General features: G+C 41.8%; 1 protein-coding gene across 9 annotated transcripts in view; it reads right to left on the reverse strand.

Moving 5' to 3' along the window:
• SLC19A1 (solute carrier family 19 member 1) overlaps positions 1-23,031 on the reverse strand; it is a 136,912-nt gene that overhangs the window by 66,507 nt on the left and 47,374 nt on the right. For 4 of the 9 annotated variants that reach the window (XM_069225472.1, XM_069225467.1, XM_069225473.1 and 1 more), the window contains one exon: positions 21,063-21,299. In XM_069225472.1, coding sequence (XP_069081573.1) covers positions 21,063-21,263 — 201 coding nt within the window. In that variant the 5' untranslated portion in view covers positions 21,264-21,299. Of the gene's footprint in view, positions 1-11,609; positions 11,632-21,062; positions 21,303-23,031 lie in introns of those variants that run through there. The other 5 variants (XM_069225470.1, XM_069225466.1, XM_069225465.1 and 2 more) reach the window with 2 other exon arrangements.

The following is a 23,031-nucleotide window of genomic DNA, read 5'->3' on the forward strand; positions in this document are numbered from 1 at the left end:
GACAAAATGTATTACCCTTCATGTAGCCACTTATGACTGTGTAAGCAGCAGAGTAGTTGCAGGTTGTGCCGAGCCATCGGTGTACATGACTCTTTGATATTGATCAACAGGTAGTGTATTTGTCGGAACTGGGTATTCTAGTTCATATTGCAAAAGTTCTTCAGTTTGTAATTGTGGGTTGAAGATATAGTCAACATCAGTGGCTGTCAAAGACGTTGTCCATTGAATCCAATGTGGTAGTAATGCTTTAGCGTTTGGAATGCTGGCTTTGGTAACAGCCTCAAGGGCTGGAATTATAGTTACAACAATGTATTTCCCCTGGGCAAGTGGTCTTTCTTTAATGACGGCCATCTGAACAGCAGTGAGAATTTTTTCAGTGGGAGCAAAGCGTTGTTCTGCTGCTGAATACAAATGTGATTTGTATGCAATCAGGACTGACTCACCCTCATTGAAAGTTACATAGGTGAAACCAATGGCACCAGCAATTACTATGATGACCAGATGTTTTTTATTGTCCCTTGTGTTTAAGTGTAGTGCTGCAAGCATGTCTGTTTGCAAAGCACTGAGAATGCGTGTGTTCTCGACTGTCCAGAATTTACTGGAAAAGTCAGGACGTATTGAGTCATATAATTGTTTTATACGTGATGTGTAATCTGGAATGTAAGTTCTGCCAAAATTTAGGAAACCCAATAGTGATTGGAGTTTTTTTTATTGTATTTGGAGGTTGTAACTGCGCGCATGTTTCTAAGAATAGTGGCTCTAGGCTCTTTCCTTCACTTGATAATTTGCATCCCAGAAACAGGACACTAAGGAAGGCTATTTTTTTTTTTTTTTTATTGAATTTATAGCCGAATTCAGCAAATCCCACAACAATGCGGGCTACCCGTCTCAGATGCTGCAGTAATTCATCATTCGTGAGATAGGTATCATCTACATAGGACAATGCTTCAGGGTCAATGAGGTGCAATATTGAAGTCACACGAGCTGCGAACAGTCCTGGACTGTTCTTGTACCCCTGGGGTAAACAACAGAATTTTTTCTGGGAGCCTAGTGCACTGAAACTTGTTAAGTCTCTACTCTCAGGTGCTATATTTTGGCAGAAGAAACCATCGGAAATATTAGGTGTTGTTTTGTATTTTTTGTGCTCTATGTTGTTCATGAGTGCTGTGCTGTGTGAGTCTTGTATCGCATATGTGTGTGTATGACTGTTTAAATGTCTGTAGTCTAAGACTATTCTGTACAAATGGTCTGGTTTAGCTACTGGGAATAAGGGATTAATCACTGGTGTGACGCAGGGTTCGATTACGCCCTGGTACTACAGTTGTGTGAGGATTTCCCTCACAGGTGCTTTAGTATTATGTTTTATTGGATTCTGGGGTTGAGGTTGATTTTTAATTGGAATTGCATAATGGGGGGAATCTTTATCCCACCCTAGGTGGTTGCGATATAAGGAGGGTGCCTGCGCCAATGCCCAATCAATGGCATAGAATTCTGCGAGCTCATCAGGAACAAAGGATGAGAAAGAAGGTTTGATAACATCTTCCCCATTTGGGAAAGTACAGACAAATTCAGGTGGCCAATCCCTTTCGGCCAGTTGAATATCATGTGTTTACGACGCAGTCCCAAAAGATTGCATCGATTGAGTGTTCAATGTCTTCTTCTAACTGGAACGTTACTCTGTATACTCTACCAGGCGAGGAGACACACATGCCCGCAGTTTCAACCTGTAGGAAGTCATCAGTTGCTTTCACCTCCACATGCTCTTGAAGATTACGGGGAACTATTGTGACCTCTGCCATGCTGTCTAATAGCGCTAATGCCCACTTCTTGTTCTTCAATAGAGCCTCTTCTTGAGTGGCATGACAAACTACAACTGCTGTCCCTTTTTTCTTTTTAAATTGGGGGTTTTGTTGGGGAAGTTTCTCTTCTTTTTTAACAGAAACTTCTGTAGAGCGTTGTGATTCCGGTCTCGGTTTCACGTACTCCGATCTTTGCTCTGACAGCCCACACCTCTCACTGCGTTTTACGGGGAGTCCTGAAAGGAACGACCCAGAGTTCTCTCTTGTGTTTTGCATAATTTATGCATCACTCTAACCCTGAAAGGGACTTGTTTTGACTTATACTTGGTGCTCTCTTGTGTCTGGACAAAGCTAAAACCCTCTGAAGAGCTCTAATGAGAGCGAAACACGTGTCAGGGGTTGCTTTACTCATTCCAGGTTGGCTTGGATGGTATTTGACTAATCCAAAGCTGTTACACTGTGCCTGGAGTGGTGAATGGCTTTTGTCATTTACCAGCTCAGCGAGGATGACACTGTCAATCCTATGCTTAAAGATTTTGTTATACAAATGGCAAAAGACTTTGTCCGTATCTAGCTCAGCATGGATAGCACTGTGCTGATCCTATGCTTAAAAACTTTGCTTGATAAACAGACATTTTTGAGGCGAGCAAATCTAGAGTGTCGCTGGTGTTGTACAGTGCTCCTTACTGGAGCTGCTCTCCACCTAAATTTGGGAACTACCCAGAGTTCTTATATGTGTGAATATATATATATATAAGAACTCTGGGTAGTTCCCAAATTTAGGTGGAGAGCAGCTCCAGTAAGGAGCACTGTACAACACCAGCGACACTCTAGATTTGCTCGCCTCAAAAATGTCTGTTTATCAAGCAAAGTTTTTAAGCATAGGATCAGCACAGTGCTATCCATGCTGAGCTAGATACGGACTAAGGGCCAGATGTAGCAAAGGTTTTTACCCATTCTGTGTCTATGGGAAAAAGTGTTCGTACATATGGCCCAAAGTCTTTTGCCATTTGTATAACAAAATCTTTAAGCATAGGATTGACAGTGTCATCCTCGCTGAGCTGGTAAATGACAAAAGCCATTCACCACTGTTTTACTTTGCCATCTAGAGAAAAAAATTATATATATATATATATATATATATATATATATATATAATTTTTTTCTCTAGATGGCAAAGTAAAAAAGTGGTATTATTAACAACACACTAGGGGGGCTACATGAGATGGAAGGCAAGTTGGTATAGTTTTATTGTTAACACTACTAGGATGAGTACAATCAAATAGGGGTAGGAGTAGGTCTTCAAATTGGTTTATTTTCTAAATTAATTAGGTAAATTTTGTTTCCATCTCTTAAGAGGTCGACTATCACATAATGAAGTAGTGACCTCATGCTAAATATGAATTTGATAATACAACCATATAATATGTTGTACTGTTGAATTCATAGATTTTTTGTTATATATAATATATATATATATATAATATATATATATATATATATATATATATATATATATAACACCCAAGAGCAGGGATGATTGAGCAACTAAGCGCACGACAATTCATGACCCCGGGAAACCGTGGTCACTCAGATCTCATCCGTTTCTCTCAGTTACATTAGTCTCACATATACAAGGACAATCAGAGAATATATTTCAATAAGGTTTTATTGAAGTAACTGCATCTTAGATAATAAAGCATGTACTGCACTAACTAGGATGAAGAAGCATGCCAGGATTAAAATTGTGACAAGGAGAGTGATACATAAAAATAACGCTACAATATTGTCACTAGAATTATTAAAATAGCTCCGACCTAGGCTATGTTAGAGCACAGCATGTTAATCTCTAATTCTGCCCTTCAGTTTCCCCTAGGAAGGCATCATCCCTCATGCCTGAGCAAGAGGCCTATAGTCTACATAAGCAGCTGCAGCGAAGCACTCAGCAATCAGCATACAGTCGTTGTCATCTGGCTGGAATCTCCCTCTAACATACATGGGTCAAAGTAGTGTTTTTATAATAAAACAGCTGATGTTCCAAGGAAGGATCCCCACGTAAGTGTGTATGTTTCTATGAACACTAGAGACAAAGCGTACCACGTTTGCCGGCAAACTGTCTTACTGCAGCCTTGAGAAAAATAAATGTCTTGTTTAAGAACACAGTGCTGGCCTAGGCAGAGAACAGCTAGACAGAGAAATTAAAACAAGCCCGCAAACGTGGCTATTGTTAAAATAATAAAACAAGGCTGAATAAAATATGTCTAGGTTAAAGTGCACAGAGGCTGGCTTAGTTCGCTAAACGAATGTGTATAAAGCTATAACTAAAATAGCTACACAACACTGCAAACTACATATTGACTCTCTCAGACCCAGTTCTATAGATACCTTCAACTGTGTCACGCCCTACAGTTGCACCTCTCACACAGACTACCTCCCAGGGTATAGCTCTCTTGAAGCCAAACTCCCACAAGGGCACTGGGAAGAGGGGGTGTTTCACAAATAAAAAAACTATTGGTCAATATCACACCGGGCAACCTAGCCCATCTTAAGGGGCACTGGGAAAGTTGTCTGGGGCCGATCAACGATGAAGACTAGCGAGATACCTTAATGGCTCCTCAGATTATAACCATGCACTCCTGCTTGCGCCTGATACAAACATATTACCTCTTTGGGACATACCTCATGCCAGCTTGACTACACTGGGTGGGGCTCCTCCTGTGCCCTGCCTGTCCCATAGGTGCAGGCTCCCCGCAGACTTATCAAAAGACCTGAGTTTGCCCTCCAATTCAAAGGTTCTGGTTGGCTGTGGTGAATGGTCTCACTGACTTACTGGGCAGGGGGGTCCCGCTGTCCTCATTGGGGATCTGTTAGGTGTCATGGAGGGTGCTCGGGGTACAAGAGCAGAACAAACTTTCCTGGGACCGCCTGGTTGGCAGCCAAAAGAGACACTGCATCATGTTGGACATCTCCGACCCTTACACAATGTTGCTGAGGAGTGGACAGGTGCGCATGTTAGGAACAACCGATCTAATGAGGCGTGGTGTTGTCCCCGTAAACATGGTAAAGTGTGTGGGAAATGGCTTGGGCAAATCCCTTGAATACACTTGGGACTTTGAGTTCAGTGCTGTCACTGTATTGATTTTTAAATGTTATCTACAGGCGAGAACTTCATTACGCTTGTTTGTTTCTGATGTTCGTTAGCCTTGGGGGCTAAATGTGCCATGAATGATTTTAAAACTGAAAACTCAAAGAAAATGTTTATCCCCCAAAAAAAAAAAAAAAAAAAAATTCATACTCCTAGGGGACTCAAGTGCATGCAATATTCTTGACAAATGAGGATCACCAGGCTGTAGAAACATCATTCCGCAAAAAGAGAGGATCTCAGCTTAAGAGAGGCTGTGGGTGCATGGTGCTTCTTAAAGGCTTCTTTCCTGTATTTTACACTACATTGCAGAATTCAGATTACGTGATCTTGGGTTATTGGGTGTGTTTCATATGCAGGTATCAATAAATACACTTTATGTCTTTTCAGGTGCCTACCTGCAACCTACAACCTCTTGCTCACAATCTGCTGCAGCTCAGTAAGTCGTTATTTCAGGATTGAGAGAGAGTGTTTCCAGTCTGTGCACGCTATTGGGTTTCAGCCTTATTTTTTTTGGTTCCTGGGTGAAAGCCACCACCTTATTCTATCTTTGCAATCAGATGATGGAGATGGGGAAATATGGGTTTCAGTTCCCTACGACTTGTGTGTGGCCCATGTCTTTCTCTCAGTAATCGGCAGGATATCTGGGAGAACAAGCCTCACCATTTTAAGGGTGAGTTCAACATTCTTCACTCACACACTGAAACCAGATACCTGTGCATGGACATTTGGTATGTAGGCAAGATCATCTAAAGGACAAGAATGGTCTCATCATGTTTTTGCCATTACTACTGATCCACAAATTCAGGTACTGTTATAGGGCCTACAGGTAATAGTAATGGGGTCTGTCAAGGGCAGAATGGTTTGATTGCTTCCCACTTCTCTGCCAGTTAGGAGTGTTCCTGGTGTTGATAGTTCCAGTACTTCTCCAGCAGAACTGGTTCTTTAACCCTTTTGGTATGACAAACGAGGCTGCTGGTCTAGCAATTGAGACAGGGGTCTAAAGACAGGCACCAGGTCTTGGTGATATCAAGCTAAGATTTCCAAACAGACTTCAGATGGACCACAACCTTATGCCCATCACTGCTCAATGATCTATTCATTTTCCAGCAGACAGTAATTTTCTAAGCCTTTTGCACCTTTTAAACGAAGGACAATTCCTGTCTCCAGCAAGGGATATTTATTTGGCACAAGCCTGTAAACGAGGTCTCCTCTGAACTGTTCCTAGAGGCGCTGGTCAAGTATCATAGCCTAAAAATAAATTTCTTGGTAAGAGTTAGCTCAGCAAGACATCTGAGGCAACAAGGCAATCTGTATTCCATCACAAAACAGAGGGTCACTTGGACACATCAGGGTTGAAGCAGAAAAGTAAAGTCAAGTATAAGATCTCTGACTAACATGTATGTGTATCATTTAACAAAACAATACTCAAGCTGAATGATTTGTGCATATTTATCGTACAACTTTCTGTAATTCACTTGGATTATTAATTCAAACTTGGTGACTGTGAGGGTGTGCATCAATCCAATCAGGCCAGGCTGAAAACGTCATTAAGTAAATCCTCCTGTTTCAATTTAGTTGTGAATAATATTGCATAGATGTTCTACACTTTCCAATACAGCACCTCTTTGAGCTAATTGTCAGCATTTGCATAGTGTACAAAGAGTATTTTATCTACTCCACTTGAGAGCATAAACCATTGCCACTTATTTACTTGCAGAGCACACAAAGTCTAAAATGTCATGCATAGGGTTTATAAAAAAAAAAAAAAATCAATTAATGTGAAGAAAGACTGGACGTGGATATGTTGCTAAACACTTGAAACCCTTCATAAATGTGAGGGTCTCTGTTTCTGATCCACAGTGTTTCTGATTTAAGAAAGTGAAATGATTTCACTCCCTGTGTGTGGTCAGTGTGAGCGCTCTGTACTCACCATGAGTATTGTGATGCCTCCCTAGTGACACAAATTTGCTACAAGGAATTATGCTTATCAATGGTATTCACATTTGGTTTGGGCTTCAGCTTTGTCAATCTCAACCTTTCACCAAGGAATACATCAACTGATCAAGTATGTTTGTTCACACCGATCTTTCACAAACAGAAATATGTAATTCCCATCTAGTCAAGGACATTCACACATTTTTGAAAATCACTTCAGTCAACCCCTTCCCACATTCACTTTACTCATCCTGGAAATGATAACTCAAATAACTGTCAGTATAAGTACATCAAAGAATAAGAAAGCCCAAAGTCATTTCCAGTGTTTCAGCAAACGATTTTTACACTTTTTTTTTGCTGGTGAAACTTTTGTGGTCTTGCGCCCACAGGAGCCTGGCAACATCACAGTCTTCTGAAAAGTAGACATCCAAGAAATACAGTGATTAGGCAGTTGAACTGGACATGACCTCAACGAGTCCCTAGTATTGCGACCAAATCTCTTCAACTTCAGCCCAGGGGCTGTCTTATAGAAGTGCTTAGGCAGGACAAGCGACTGTAAGCTAGGGGGCATTCCCTCACTTGCAGGAGTGCCTGACCCCATGCAAATGAGGGAGCCCCTCGGCCCTACACCTAGGACCTATTACAGATGTGGGTAAAGACAGCAGGAGCTGCCCTATTATCAGCTGTGAAAGATCAAAAAATATTAATAGCAACAGTGTTTGACCTAAAAACAAAGAACAAGATGAAGCAAAAGTTAATACAGGTTGCCCTCTTACTGGAAAAAAGACAAGCGGCCATATTGTTGGTTGAGTACAAGATCCCTAGAGACGCAACAATGGATTCAGGACGTGGCGGAATGGTCAACAGCAGAGGAAATAAAAAATTAAACTCACTAGAACTGATGGCAAATTACAAGAAGATCTTGACCTGTGGAAATCACTGTCATCCTCCTTGATCTATCCTCAGACGAAAGAACACCTTGAAGGCCAGAAATGCATAACAAACTATGCTGACACTACAGTACACACTGATGTTTTTGTTAACCATGGCTATGTATAACCCCTGCCACCAACTTGCTGCAGTGACTGAGGATACTTTAATTACTGCACGTACTTGTTCACCTGCCTACCTTCTAAGTCTGTATGATTCTAAAAGAATGTTTAAAAACTTTAATAACAATTGCATATAAAAAAAAAGTGTTTTTCATCGAGGTGATAGCTTTATTTCAAAGAAATAATTCCAGTCACTGAAGTTGATGTACTTAATACACCATATAATCAACAGATAAGAACAAAAATCAGAATCAGTAATGTCGAATAGAGTTGTAGAAATTCTTCAGATAATAGGTTAAGTGTATTTAAGTAAATTTAGAATGCACATACTTATGATAACTACCATTAAATCAGTGGAAACAGTGCTGAGTGTAATGCGTAACAACAAAGTGCACAAATATAAATATGAGGTGTTGCCCAAAAGTGTACAGTAAAAAAAGTGACTTAAAATAGACTGGATCCAGATGGGCACCGGCAGATGAAGTACTCCAGAGCAGAACCCTAGGGCCTTTACAACCTTATGAAAGTGTGAGGGTAATATGCTGTGAGCCAAAATGGAGGTGGAATGCCATATAGGTAGCATTTTTCTGTTGTTAACACTAAACGGATTGTACAGTAAGTGGCAGCATTGTGTGCAAAGCCTAAGTCGGTTTAAATTGTCAGCAAAATGTAATTACGTACTAAAGTTTCCATGGAGATGAAGACATTCTCTTCAGGATTAATCAGAGCACCAATGAGCGCCCACTGTGCACAACCAGCTATCCGAGTTGCTTCGGAGAAAGAACGTCAGACAGGGTACTGTGCCAGTGTACCAAATAAGAAGGGGGGGAGGGGTAAGGCACAGGAGAAGAAAAGTGACACATCTTTGCTCTATGCACACAGGAAAAACAGCAGAAGACAAGTCAAAGATGTGTCCCCCAACTAATGGCAGTGCGCTATGTTTTCCGGGGGAAAGGAACAAAGCTGACCCGTTACCAAAATGGCTCAGATGAGGAGGAGCGTCTGGAAGGAGTCAGGTGTGACTTTGGTACGTTGATATTGAACCCCAAAAATGTCAGGAGTTTTGCCGCAGTCTGGAGATGGTTGCAAGTACACCTTCAATAGCCAGTCATCAAGATAAGGGAAGACAAGCTCCTGACCTCCAAACTTGTGCTGCCATCATCTCCATCACTTTCATGATCACCCGAGGGGCGCTGGTGAGACAAAAGGGGAGCACAGATAACTGGAAAAGTTCCTGCCCAATACGAACCACAGGTAGCACCAATAGGACTGTGGGATGGGCATGTGTAAACAGGTCCAACATCACCATGTAGGCTACAGGGTTGACAGCAGAAAAGACATGGGCCAGTGTGAGCATATTGAATTTCTCCTTCCATTTGTGGAATGTTCTCCTCTGTGATGGTGAGATGTGACGACATAGAAATGGGTCCTTCATTAATCTACAGTAACATGGTTAAATAGGACAGAGCCAACAAAAATTGGTTTGTGACCCACAGTTTGGGAAAAGCTGATCTAGGTAACTGGTAATGCTGAAGATATACTGGACGAATGTTACAAATTGGCTGAAGGTGGAGACCTCTGTATCTGTCACAAAACGTTTGAGGTGACTCCTTGCTTTTCGTTCCTCCAGCAGAAATATTAACAGCATGGACAGGATGCATAGTTCTAGGTCTTGGTGATAACCAAGGGCACCCGTCTCCTAAATGTATTGTCTGAAATGGGGACTATAGTTATGGTTTTTAGGTCTTGCCTACCAGATAGTGCAAGCTGTCTAGTTGCAAAAGACGTAATGTAAACTTACAGCCCATCCATTGCTTACCCACTGGTTGGTTTTATTTTAACCCTCATTTGCTTACTTCTTAGTCAATGATTTTCCTTGTCTCAATTTTGTGTTTCACCCTCCTCAGAGTATAGCCAATTTACCATTTGTGTGCCTGTCTGGCTGACTTGTACCTTTCCACTGTTCATTTGTACTTTTGGTTAATTACGCCACAAGCATCCATGTGTTTCCCAGCTCTCACTCGTGTGTGTTTCCCCTGCAATTCCTAAGGTCTGGTGCTTTGAGTTGCTCGGTCTCTCATGCTCTTCCTTCATGCTCCATGTTACTCTCTGCTTTTAGCGCTTCTCCCATCTGCAAAACATCACTGCGCTTCATGTGGCTTTCGTCCATGTGTCATTTCGCCCTACAAACACCCTGCCCCATAGCAGTGTTTTGCTCTCCCTTGTGAGCTTCCAGTCACCCCTCATGCTCTGTTCTGCTCAACTTCACATGATTCTCTTTCCTAAAACAATTCAGCCTGTGTTCAGTGTTGGTCTCCCCTAAATGTGCTTTCCCCCTTGAAAACACCCCAGCTTTTCTGTGCTCCATGTTGCTCTCCCCTTGTGTGCTTCCCTATCCCCATGCTCCCTGCAGCTCTCTCCCTCATGTGTTCCCCTGCAAAATATCTTCCCCACTGCAATCCATATTGCTCTCTTCATTGTGTGCCCCCCCCCCCCAAGCGCTCTGTGTTCTTTCACTCATGTGATTTCCCACATATACCTCCCCACTTCATTTACAAAACACACTGGCAAAACTAATAGGTTCAAAAGAGGCCTACTGGCGTCATCAATGGTTGTTTTGATTAGCTAATAAGGCTGCCACTGTTTAATGAATCGGCATGAACCATGAAATTGGATAGACAATTAACTAGTTCCTTCTTAGTTTTATTTTCATGCAGTTCAGGTGAGGGGTGGGGGAAGGTGTGCCAGCTTGAAAGAGAAGTATCAAACAATCACTACCAATGCATTCCAGAGAGGGCTGTCGCCTGTGCAAGGATGCTGAACATAGCTTTGAGAAACGCCATCTAATTAGACCCCGACACCAGAAAATCAGGGTATTGGCACAAGTGGAGAGCCTTTCAGATCGAGGGCAGACTCCGGCTGTGGCACCATGATGGAGCCACGGGGCGGGTCCAATTGCTATATCGCAACTAACTTGCGCTCTGAGGAAAAAGATCCAGTCAGAGTTGACTAGGAGACTTACCTTTTGAATGCTTCTTGTGCTTCTTATGGTTCCTCCTTTTACAGGAGGAGTCAGAGGAATGTGACCACGTGCAAGCCCATGACCGACCCCGGTTGCTCTTTTAGTCGTGGGACAGTCATGAACAGATTGATCTCTCGCTTTTTAATCGCCTTGGGGTGCATGTTGAAGCAGGACTCATCAGGCTGTGGAGTCATAGTTGGAACCCAAACACCAAAGGCAAACAGAGTAGGGGTCAGTGACAGGCATTATTCTCCACAAGGTTTCAAGTCGGAACGCTTTTGGGGGAGACATGGCATTTCTATTAAATGTTTTTACTGCGTGAAGAATTTTCACACACTCCCTCTCAGAGAACAAGATCCGTATCTGCGTGGCAAAAGGGGACTGGTGTAACTGTGCCGGAGTGGGCGCCATATGGCTTCTCGGATGTCTCCCAACGTCTTTTTGCTTTGATATGAAGTCAGCTCCCCCTACTGGTGTCAGAGTTTTGAAGTTTTCTGGAACCAGTCTGATATCTGAGATTATTCACCAGTTGAGGAATCTGCAGGTAGAAGTATACATCAGGGGTGATATTAGGGGTACTGCCAGTCAAAATGCTGACACTGGCTGTGGTCCTTTATAACCTGTAATATTTCCCCATCAAGATTTAAAACTCCTACCTCAAGGAGCACTTCAATGCAAGGGTTGTTTCTCTGGAACACATGGTATCAATGGCCAAGACACATTTTTAGCCTGCAAGAGAAAGGTATCTAAGAGGGATTTTCATAATCAATTAGACTCATGTTTTAGTGCTACACACTCTGACATTTACAGATCATTAGACATAAATATGCCACACACCATCCCTAAAGTCCAATAAGTGCGATGAGAGATTACAGTGTTCAGGCTAAACTACTCTCTACAAAAAAGTAATGGAAATGTATTTAGAAAGCTCAGTCATTATTGATTGCAGCCCTTGTTGAGAAGACTTGAAATACTTGGAGAGATGTTTTTAACACTCTGCAGTGCTTTCTTCAGCCTATAGCCGCCTGCCAATGGAAATTTGCCCCTTAGGCTGAGCTCTGCAGTGAACTCTCCAACTTTTACCATAATAGAATACAATCCATCTATTGCGAATTTGATCTGGAACAAGCCACTACCAGTCAAGATGTTATCCAGGCAGCTCTCCAAACAACATCGCATCCCTGCTTGTGGACCTATAACAAGATTGCTTTAGACGACTCAGCACAAGCAATAAATAATTTAAGTCAGGCTTCACAGCTGGTCAGTGTACCTCTCAAGTATTAAGGCTGGTAAATGCAGTATCTGTGTCACTTGATTAGACTACGTTCCCTCTATGTTGTAAAAAAGGCTCACCTGATGCCACTGTAAAAAAAAAAACTAATGCTGGCTCTTCAATATGGAGTAATTTCAGACCAATTTTGCTTTTGCCGGCTGTCTCCAAAATGCAGGAAAAATAATAAAACAACAGCCTTTCTGGCTATGTTTAATAGAACAAATTGCTCTAGGAGTCACAATCAGGCTTAAATCTAGGGTTCAGTACTGAATCCAACTGCTGCAAGTGTCTTGATTTGTCAAACTGAACCTTGATCAGGATCATGCTGCAATGGCTGTTCTGCTAGCCATGTCAGCAGCATTTGACACAGTCTTTCATTCACTTCTGCTGGATCAGCTAGAGGAGGTGGGAGATCAATAGTCTAAATCCTTCCTGGCTACATTCTATTCTAGCTGACTGCTTCCAGGAAGTTAATCTGCAGCGATATGCCTCCTCTGCCAAACCCGATATTTAGTGTTGGTCAGGGCTCTGCCCTTAGTTCCACATTGTTTAACATCTACATGGCTCCTTTGGCCAACGTGTTGGAGTTGTCAGGCCCTAAGGTGACGTCTTACGCCAACGATATGCAGTTACTATTGTCTTTCTAACATTCTGACTGCAACGTTTAGATGTGTTCGGAGGCTACTGATCCTCTTTGGGCAAACCAGATGAAAGCCAGATGATTGTAACATAATTCTGACAAGACAAGGCGTTGTTCTTTGGGGGCAAGGATGCACTCGACCCTCACAGCTGGTGGCCCACTGAATTGGGCCAACACCTGCGCCGGCCTCCACTGTGAGAAATCTGGGTGTCCTATTTGACACTACTCTCTCTTTCTGTTCACAAATTTCCTTGGAGTCATTGAGCTGCTTCTCCCTGCTCAAATCCATGACAAAGTTTGTTCCTTTGATTCCATACTCCACCAGAAGAACCACAGTGCAGACTTTGATAGCCTCTAGACTGGACTACGTCAATGCTGCTTACTTGGGTTTGCTGGCATATTTGCTGCATAGAGCACAGATGGTCCGGAAACAGAGCAGCCAGCCACACTGATCCTAAAGATTCTGGCTAGACAGGCCATTTACCCACACCTGAAGGCCATTTATTAGCTTCCTATACCCAAAAGGATACATTTTACAGCGTTGGTTATTGCCTACAGAGCCTTTTATCAGTCAAGCCCTTTTTACCCAAGAGACAGGTTGCAGCGTTACACTCCAAACCAATCTTGCAGTCCCTAGGAACATGTAAAGGGAGCAGACTGGTGGAAAGCAAAGCCAGAAGAGTTACTCACTCCTTTTCTGAGCTAGTAGCTAACCACTTGAACAACATTACCCTCTCACTCAGGAAAATATCCATGTAAGGTCTTTAAAACAAATGGTGAAAATCCATCTTTTCTGCTCTTACCATAACACCGAGTCCACCCCTACGGAGGCAACTATTACACTTTATATATATTTCATTCATCAATTCCAGTGAGGGCGGGAGACATGAGCCCGATGGAAGATGTGGACTGGAAAAGCTCATCCAATTTAAGTAGTTACATCAAATATACTATGAGACTGGGTCTATGGCGCATGCACAAGGGCTCAGCCCCACAGAGGTAGGTGATTTTCTCCACACGATCCGGAGTTACAAGACCATTCAAACCTTTAGGAAAGAAGTAGGAGTATTTGCAATAGGAGTCAATTGCCATATTACCCTCAACAAATACATAGCACTACTAAATTTCCAAGACGAACTAGGGGGCTAATTTAGAGTTTGGAGGAGAGGCTACTTCGTTGCAATGGCGTTTTAGTACCCTCTTCACCAAACTAGAATCTGCCCATCTGATTTACAGATGGTGGTGGTAGGGGGGTGGTTGGGAAGACCTTAAGTATGTAAGCTGAGGAGACTGTTCTGTCTCAGTCGCTGACATACTCCTCTGACTGCCCAATGAAATAAGGATCGTAGGAGGTTTGGCTATTTCACCATCAGCTCGATTTAGAGTGGCAGTCAAGTGGCCAGTTTTCACCGTCCGTCACCATCAGCTAAAACCTGACAGTAAGGGGGCAGTAAAAAGTGTAGAATGACCCCAACACTATGGACGATAATGTGGGGGGCATTCCTTTTTGTATCTTCAAAGACAAATCCTTTTTGGGGATTTTTTTTCAAAATAGAAAAACATGTTGAAGTTTTACGTACAGTACCATCATGTTGATGGAGTCGTCCGTCAAACATTTAACACATTAAATGGAACCGGCTTAACAGCAGGTCCTGAGAATGTTGAGATGTCGCTAGGCCATCGGGCATTTCTAAATCTGGCATGTGGAGGAACCTCGTTACGGCTTAACCTCTGTCCAACGAACTATAAGTCAGGCCCTATGTTTCAAAACAAATGAGAACGTTTTTGTAATATGTCGTTTCATACATAAAATGCAGAGCAATATGCTAGACCCTAGCATATCACTTTGTAGTTTTTGGTCCTTATGCATGTTCTCTTTTTGCTGGTGCACACACACTAGTTCTTCAAATGAGGCTACCAATTATTCATACTACCGTTTGCTGTACTTGAGCCACTTCCAGAAATCAAGGTAAGCATACCAAGTTATGTAAATTCATTTACAGTGTTTTGAATTTTTCAATTTTACATTTTGTTTGCTTATAAACATATACTTTATGAAAAATAAATATTGGATAATATTAGCACATTAAACAGTTGTGGACTCCCAGAGGTCCACGGACAACATGTTTAAAACCAAACAATTAGGGACACCTATATACGAAGCACATGGATGCATACAACATGCATAAACAATTGCCACGATATAGAGGTTTTTTTTCACTCCTGAACAATACTTACAATGAAAGAATGGATGTAGGTAAGCAAGGTCCATCTATAAAAACTACAACATTGTCCTCAGCAATGCTTGAAAGTGTACTTGTTGATGGATATTCTCTTTGCAAATGCAAACCAAATATTTTGCATTAAAAAAATCTAAACTAAATCACTACAAATGAAACACAGTTACCATTACTTTAGCCTTTTGAATTGTAACTTGTGAGTCCCATAACATTAGAAGAGATGGCTTTAGTTAAAATGTTGATATTAGCCACAGGCCACTATGTTATCTCTAACTATATAACTGTTTGGAGGCTGATCTCTGGCTTGAAGATGCAAGAGCTTCTGATCTTGGTTTGTGGTCCTAATTTTGTTTCGTATTTTACATTTATGCATTAACATATTTGTCTTTTCAAAAGTAAACAACACACTGAACACTGACATTATTCACTAATACTGTTGGGCAAGTTGCATTCTGAATGTCCAACCTCACACTATCTGCTTGTGTAAGCGTTGGCTGCTGAACCTGGCTACCCCATGGGTGTCATGTGCTAAAAGTAGCATACTTGGTAATCCGGACGAATGCATTCATACTTTGGCCCAGGATACCAGTGTTAAAATTGCTTTGTTACTATAATGGGGGACCAGTAACCTCTGACTGCCCTAGGACCCAATGATTAGACAACACAACCATGTTGGGGTTTAAGCCTATACTTTTAATGGCTAAAGCCAAACTAAAATTAATAAAACGTAATATTCGGTTGGATAACAAAAAAAAACTTGCTAGGGGTGTCACATGTGACATGGGCTATACATAAGGGAGAGAGGGATTGTAAATAAAACAATATAAACACACTTCTTTATGATTGTGAAAATATTTCTTTAATGTGTTCTCATAGTTTCGAATGTTCCAAATTCTGAACAAAAAAGTGTCAGAAGAACCAATTTTATTTAACCTCATCTACAGTGCTCTTCTCGACGTTTTCATAGCTAGTGTTTACATTTTAATGCATGTACAAAGTATCCCCTGAAATAAATCTTTGTACTGAGATTTGTGAAAAATAAATGACTCGGATAGTCCTGTTGCAGTCAGCCAGTACACTGTAGCCCGACACTGAAATTCATTTTTCTGATCTTACCTCTCTAACTTCTAAAGATTAACTTGAGATCTTAAACTTTCTTCACTCGAATGCACAACGATATTAATTAAGCAGAAGGTCTCACACGTTCGAACTGTATTCTCAGACAGACTTGAGAATTTTGATCCAGAGAAAGAGTTTCAGCATGTTATGGGTGCAAAGAATACCGCACTGGCCAAACCTGAAGGTTTTAACTGGAGCTTGAAATGAGATGAATTCGCAGTAACAGAGCGAGCGGGAAAACAACAGGGAGGTCAGCCTCCACACAGCTGGAATGGCTTAAGGAATGTGCAGCTGGATGTTGCATAACAACGGTGCTGGTCATTTGATTTTTAACTCCAGGATCATTTTTTACTCTTTGGACAAAGGCCACCTGGACAGACTTGAAAATATGTTAATTTGTTTTCCTGGCCTACCCTGTTTTTCCTTCAATTACCTCAATAATTGCAAGTTCCATGGAAGTGCTTTATCTTTTTGATCTGTTGCCAGTCAGCACAGCTAGATCGTACTGACCAGGGACATGGAAAATGTATCGCAATGTTGAGTGAAGGTAGCTGCAGACTGCCAATCCCAGGTACCATGGTCCTAGTTAAAGGGCACTATGTTTCCCGGTAGCAGTGTGTGGAAACTACCTACCTTCTTCCCCCTTACACAGATCTGTCCAGTTTCCCATAACCAGGTCCCTTGCCTATCCTAATCTGAGACACATGCAAGTGGGCAAATGTGTGCTGTGAATGTATGCTTCAGACACACAGAGGTGAAGGGTGGTGGTATCCAGTGAGGCAAGTAGTAATGGGTGTGCAAGATAGGAGTTCTACTTCAGGTTCCAGTAGTCCACGTTTGGCATTGCCGGGTGTACCCATCTATTCAAAACCCTGTCCGTTAAAATTATTATACCTGTTGGGTAGAGGATGGTTAAGAACCCGTTACCGTTTCTCGGAGTAGGTTCCCCGTTCCCTAATGAAACTGCTCCCTTCCCCTCCTAAGCTGCTGTTTGTCATATGACAGTAGTGGGGCTCAGCTATGCTCTGCCTGACTAGTTCAAATTGGATTTTCATAGGGCTCTCTGTTCTGGAAAAAAGGGATAAAAGAAAGAGACACAACTAAGATTGACTGAAATATCTGAACTGTGTAAAGGTTTGCCCTTTGGTTGCATTCAAGTTAGCAGAAATATTGGCCCTGTGAGCTGCACTGAGGAGGCCTTGCATAGAAGTTCAGGGGCAATTATATAATTAGGAAATTAACCTAGTTGGTTAATGCTCTCCTCAGGCAGTGGACAGGCATGAATTCTTAGAACACTCAAGGTGCTGGACTTACTCAGAGGAAGCTGTCCCGGGGTACTAGAATATCTTCACAATACCCTTTTGACTGAGGATCTATGTGGAGGGCAATCCAGGGCTCCAATATCTCCTAGGAGACAAAAAAATAATTGCAACTCATCAAGCCTGTAAGAAGGCCATATATGAGAACCACTACGGTTACTGAAATGTAGCGGTGCTTTCCTGGGTCTTCACCGATGAGCCTGCACTGACCCTACATGCCATTTACCCCTAGCATGCTGGCATTAGCTCACTTTAGTTACAGTGTGTACTGCAGTTCCTGTAACTTCACACCCCTGCATGCAAAATGGTCAGTTGGATGAATAAGTGTCTTGACTTCCAAACTGTTTGAATAATGTCATTACAATTGGAGAGACGATATTCTATGTTTCTAATCCTAAAGTCAAGTTCCCAGTGGAGAAGCCTAGGGAACCAATGGGCACCACTGCCACAGGAAAATGTATATGTCGCCCAATGCTTATGGCAATACAAGCTGCCAGAAAAAAGAACACCTTTGGGCGCTATCATGGCTGGTGATCTGTAGCTACATCTATCTCCACTGAGAATTTTAAAATACAGGTGGATCAAGTGGTTTTGCTTTGGACCACCATTTCACCACTGAGACACTCTTGGTATGCTAAAACACTTCAGCTGATTTAATATGGTGGAACCATTGGAGTTTGAAGGGTTTGGGCAAATTTTTAGGGTGGGGCTATAACAGAGATCCCCAGTTGTACCCAGAGCTACGAGCGATTTAAGTTGAGAACCAAACATCACAGCAAGGTTGCCACACTGCATTTTTGTCCACCACCTCCATTCACAGGCTTAACTTTCATAACTCATTACTAAGCCCTGTAAAAAAAAAAAATAAGTAAAATTAAACAGGAGTCCCGTAGTTCTATCAAATAGCTTGAGAACTGCCCCTTAAAACAATGCTCGCCACAAGACCACTGTTATTGAAAATGTAACACCCACAGCATAAACACTACGGACAGTTTGGGGTCACATAGAAAATGCTGGAAATTTTTATTTCAAAAGTATAATTTTAACTGGTTATTTTACTAACCTTTAAGATATAGCACAGACTGTCCATTGTGTCTAAATATTAACTCAGTCATACTGTAACCACTTTTTAATTCCTCATCACACAGCTGGCTGCCCGGATAGTCAAGTGCCTACAGGAAGTAACCTGATTATTTAGTTAGAGTGCAACAGTATTAGTGCCCATATATGATACTGCCATAGGACCCATTTTACTTCAACGTAATACAGAAAACTGAGAATAATACACAATTCTACCAATAGCACAGGGATTCATGTTTTCCATGATCGAATAAAGAGTGGTGTAACATGTTGGTATATAATATGAATTAAGCCGTGGATACAAATATCTACCCCTCTACTGGGATTGCAGCAGTGCATTGGATGACACAGTCTATTTATTAGCTAATGCATCATAAAACTACTTATTTGGCCCGAACGGCAAGAGTACTTTCCCTGCAACATGCATTATGGATATAACCTTACCCAAGACACCAAGAAAAGCCTTACTCACACTTGCACTGTGGTCAGTGCATTTCACTTTGCCTTCAGGATCGGTTCTGACTACTCCCGACTTCGAGGCTCATGATTTGTAACTGCAGTTCTGAACGCAGAAGCATATAGATAAAGTCCCTAATCAGCCAATCCACTTATGCAGATAAAACCATGACGATTATTTCCAGTTCATTATCAACAAGCCTCAGGACACTCTAAAAAGAAAAGGAGGAAATAATGAGGCCTTCTCTTAGGGTCAGTGGTTAGTGGGCAGCATTCTTTGTGGGCACTGTTTAACACTGGTGCCCAAAGACCTCAATACTTGTGCACTCGAATTGATTAGCCTAAGTGCTCCCTTTAGGCTAAAGGTAGTGAGGGTGGATAGTCGTCACTAACTCCAGGAGTGGTCAGAAACTAAAATTCAGAATGAAATCGTAAAGAACAATCGATAACATCAATGAACAATCAGTGCTTTACTTTATTAAAAGAAAAGACTTTTTTTTTAAATAGATAAAAATGAAAATGTAAAAGTGAGATCTTCCCGAAGATCCTAGTACTTTCCGGCCAGACAGGATCTCAAATATCTTTATAGCTTCCTTAGGCTAGAACCTACATTTCAGTGAACATTAGCCAAAGGGACAATGTTATCTCACTGGGTCAGCATTAGGGACCCTAGGCACGTTCAGGCGTGTAGTTCTTACCAGAGTCTAAACTTCAGCTAAAGTGCTTACGAGCTAAGAGAAACAGGTTCATGGGCACAGGACCCACCCTGGCCCTTAGGAAAGTTGTCAAAATGAAAAACAATGTTGTAGTAGAGGAGATAGACACCCGCACACATTCAACAAAAAAAAAGTCCTAGCACGCATCAGATTTAATGAACACAGCAGGAAAAGGACTCTCACTGCCTAGGGTCAAACAAGTTGTTTTATGACGCACCAGCCAATAAATAGACTGACATCCAATGTACTGTTGCAATACCAGTAGGGGAACAGATATTTTTATCCACTGCTTAAAGAATATTGTGTACTAAGTATTTATACCGCTCCTAATACAATCATGAAAAACATCAAACCCTGTGCTACTAGTGAATCATTTGTATTATTCTCAATTGTATATATTGTATGGAGCAAAATGGTTTGAGGGGTGCCTGTATGGCCTATTGTACCTTGTTGATCTCGATTAGACTCCGTTTTATAAAATTTAAGTACTCACATCAGGTCTACATGACGCCCTCCCCCCCCCCTTCGATTACAGACTGGACTCTGAGCATGTACTGGTACGGCAACATGGAGGAAACCATTCATTAAGCTCAAGGATGCCCCCGCAAATATGATAGAGTTTGGAAAAAATGGTGCAACTACCATGGGCTATCAAACAGATGATGCAAGTGGGTCGAAATGTACTAATGTGGGGGTTATGGTGTATGGGCTTACTCCATGATTGTCAACTCATGTGGGTTTTGTATTGTGCAAGGCATTCGTTTTACTGTTACTATGTAAAAATGTAATAAAATCTTTCTATTAAAAAAATGGTTGTTGGGCCGGCACTGTGTGGTAACATCTTTATGGCTTGCTGGAAAAGCTAGAAAGCAAATCAGACCCTCCTCAGATAGAAACATAGCTTCTACGGCACATGCTGCCCTATGCAAGAAAAATCGCCTTCGACAACTTTGGAGGACGTAAACGATGAAACTGAAATGACGTAAGCAATGTGCAAATCAACTCCTGCTCATGAGGTGCATGCTAGCTCTGGGTGTAGTGCGGCTTATGACAGAGCTCATGGCAGTGTAGGACTTCAAAGGTTGCAAAGTGAGGCAAGGTGTACAAGATGGTCATCATATAGTAACATCTCTAAAAGGAGTCCATTTATTCCTGTTGCCTCTTTCCTCTAAACTCAACACAAAAATGTAACTGCATTGTCTATGTGGAGCGCACTGCTGAAGTGGTTCAAAGTTCTAAAATGTGGATTAATTCCAGATTTCTTACCTCCTCTTTGGTGAAATTCTTATCAGGCCCCAGCAGGTACGGGGTGATAAAACTTTCGCCTGGTCGCAGCTGCGTCATGAAGCCATAAAAACAAAGGTAGCAAGCAAGGATTTTCCAGGACTTGCTTTCCACATCACGCACTGGCTCCTCTGGTAGGGGAGCAGGTGGCAGCTGGGGAGCGGAGTCCTCATCTACAGTCATCCTCGGACTGTCCTGTTACTCCAAGGCGTGAATGCCCTACTGGGAAGATAAAAGGTGCATCTATTACTCTTGGACCTGCCTACCAGACGTTGTTGTTGAGTACATAATCTGGAATGCAACATCTCACTCTTTTGATCCATCTGAGGAGATCAAGCTTGGAAGGATCAAATCTGGATACTACATAACTCATGGCTAAAGTTGTACAAGTATGTGGAACATTTTTATGGCAATGGTCACTAAAACAATCTTTCTCAACCTGACAATTTCAATAGGACTACAGATCAAAGAAAATTCAGGGGAAATATTATCTAACAGCTCACACAGGATGTGCAAAAGACCATTCAGCCTTTGTGAACTTTGCTGAGCTTAATAAATACATGCACATGGACTCTGCACTTTCCCGTCTCCCATTCCAGTAATCACAAATAAAACATTGCAAAAGCCAAAACAATTTATATTAATCCTGAAAACATATTGAAATAACCAAAATAGCAACAGTCAATCAGGTCAGTGTAATTTCTGATTACACAACTACTAGACTTTGAGTTTAGCTGATAGCTGTTCAGCGATCTTTTGGTAAGAATCCAGTAACTGGTCCTTTATTTACACATACTGGCAAGTTAAGGACGGTAGCTATTGTCATGAATAGATGCAATTTACAGTATGTATTTATTTCTACATTAAGGAAATGTGTAATATTCTGCTAATTATTTCCTCGTGATACCTCAGCCCAAGGTGTAATGGTTGCAGCAGATCCTAAGAAAGGCATATGAAATTACTTATACAGTTCAGTGTGCTCAAAAGAAAAGAGGGCATGTCAGCCTTTCATCCTTACTAATCTGCATATTAACTTCACACTTTCATGTAAGATGCAATTGCTCGTAACCTGGTCTTCAAGTCCATGTATGACACACCAGTTTTTTTTTGGATGGGTGGAGGGAGGAGAACTTGCAACTTTCTTACTCGAGGCTCTAGACAGTGTCAGTGGGACAACACTGTCTGTGTCTTTATGTCAGATGTCCTCAAAGTCGGGCAGTGTGTCACAGAGTTTACTCTGCTACACATGGAGGCAAAAGAGTTACCCTTGATTGGGCAGCACATCATCACTATATCAGATAGAATTAACTCCAGCCCTTGATTGAGCCTGAATGAGTGCATCAGAAATATCTGTAGTGGGGTGGCCTTGGTTCCTCTTAGACTTGTAAGCCTTCGAGTGGTCTTCCCCCAAACGTTTTGCCTCACCTGTTGCTGATCTGTTTTTGCTGGCCTTCGGGCACTTTGCATCTGCTAACCAGTGCTAAAGTGCATGTGCTCACTCCCTAAACATAGTAACATTGTTGTTTCCATAATTGACATTTTTAATATACTTATAAGTCCCCAGTAAAGTGCAGTGGATGTGTTACTAGTGGGCCTGTAGCACTGATTGTGCAACCCACTTAAATAGCCCTCTAAACAGGTCTCAGGCCTGCCACTGCAGAGCCTGAAACATGCAGTTTCACTGCCATGTCGACTTGGCATTTAAAAAACCTTGCCAAGCCTTAAAACTCCCCTTTTATTATATAGGTCCCCCCTAAGGTAGACCATAGTTAGACCAGAGGGCAAAGTGCTGTGCAAATAAAAGGCAGGACATGTGCTTTTTGGTTTTACATGTCATGGTAGTGAAAAACTCCCACATTTGTTTTCACTACTGTGAGGCCCACCCCTCCACAGGATAACATTGGGGATTCCTTAATACCTGTATTATGTGTAATACCTAATTGAGAAGGAG

Source organism: Pleurodeles waltl, chromosome 3_1 (genome assembly GCF_031143425.1).
Source record: "Pleurodeles waltl isolate 20211129_DDA chromosome 3_1, aPleWal1.hap1.20221129, whole genome shotgun sequence".
In the NCBI taxonomy this organism is placed as follows: domain Eukaryota; kingdom Metazoa; phylum Chordata; class Amphibia; order Caudata; family Salamandridae; genus Pleurodeles; species Pleurodeles waltl.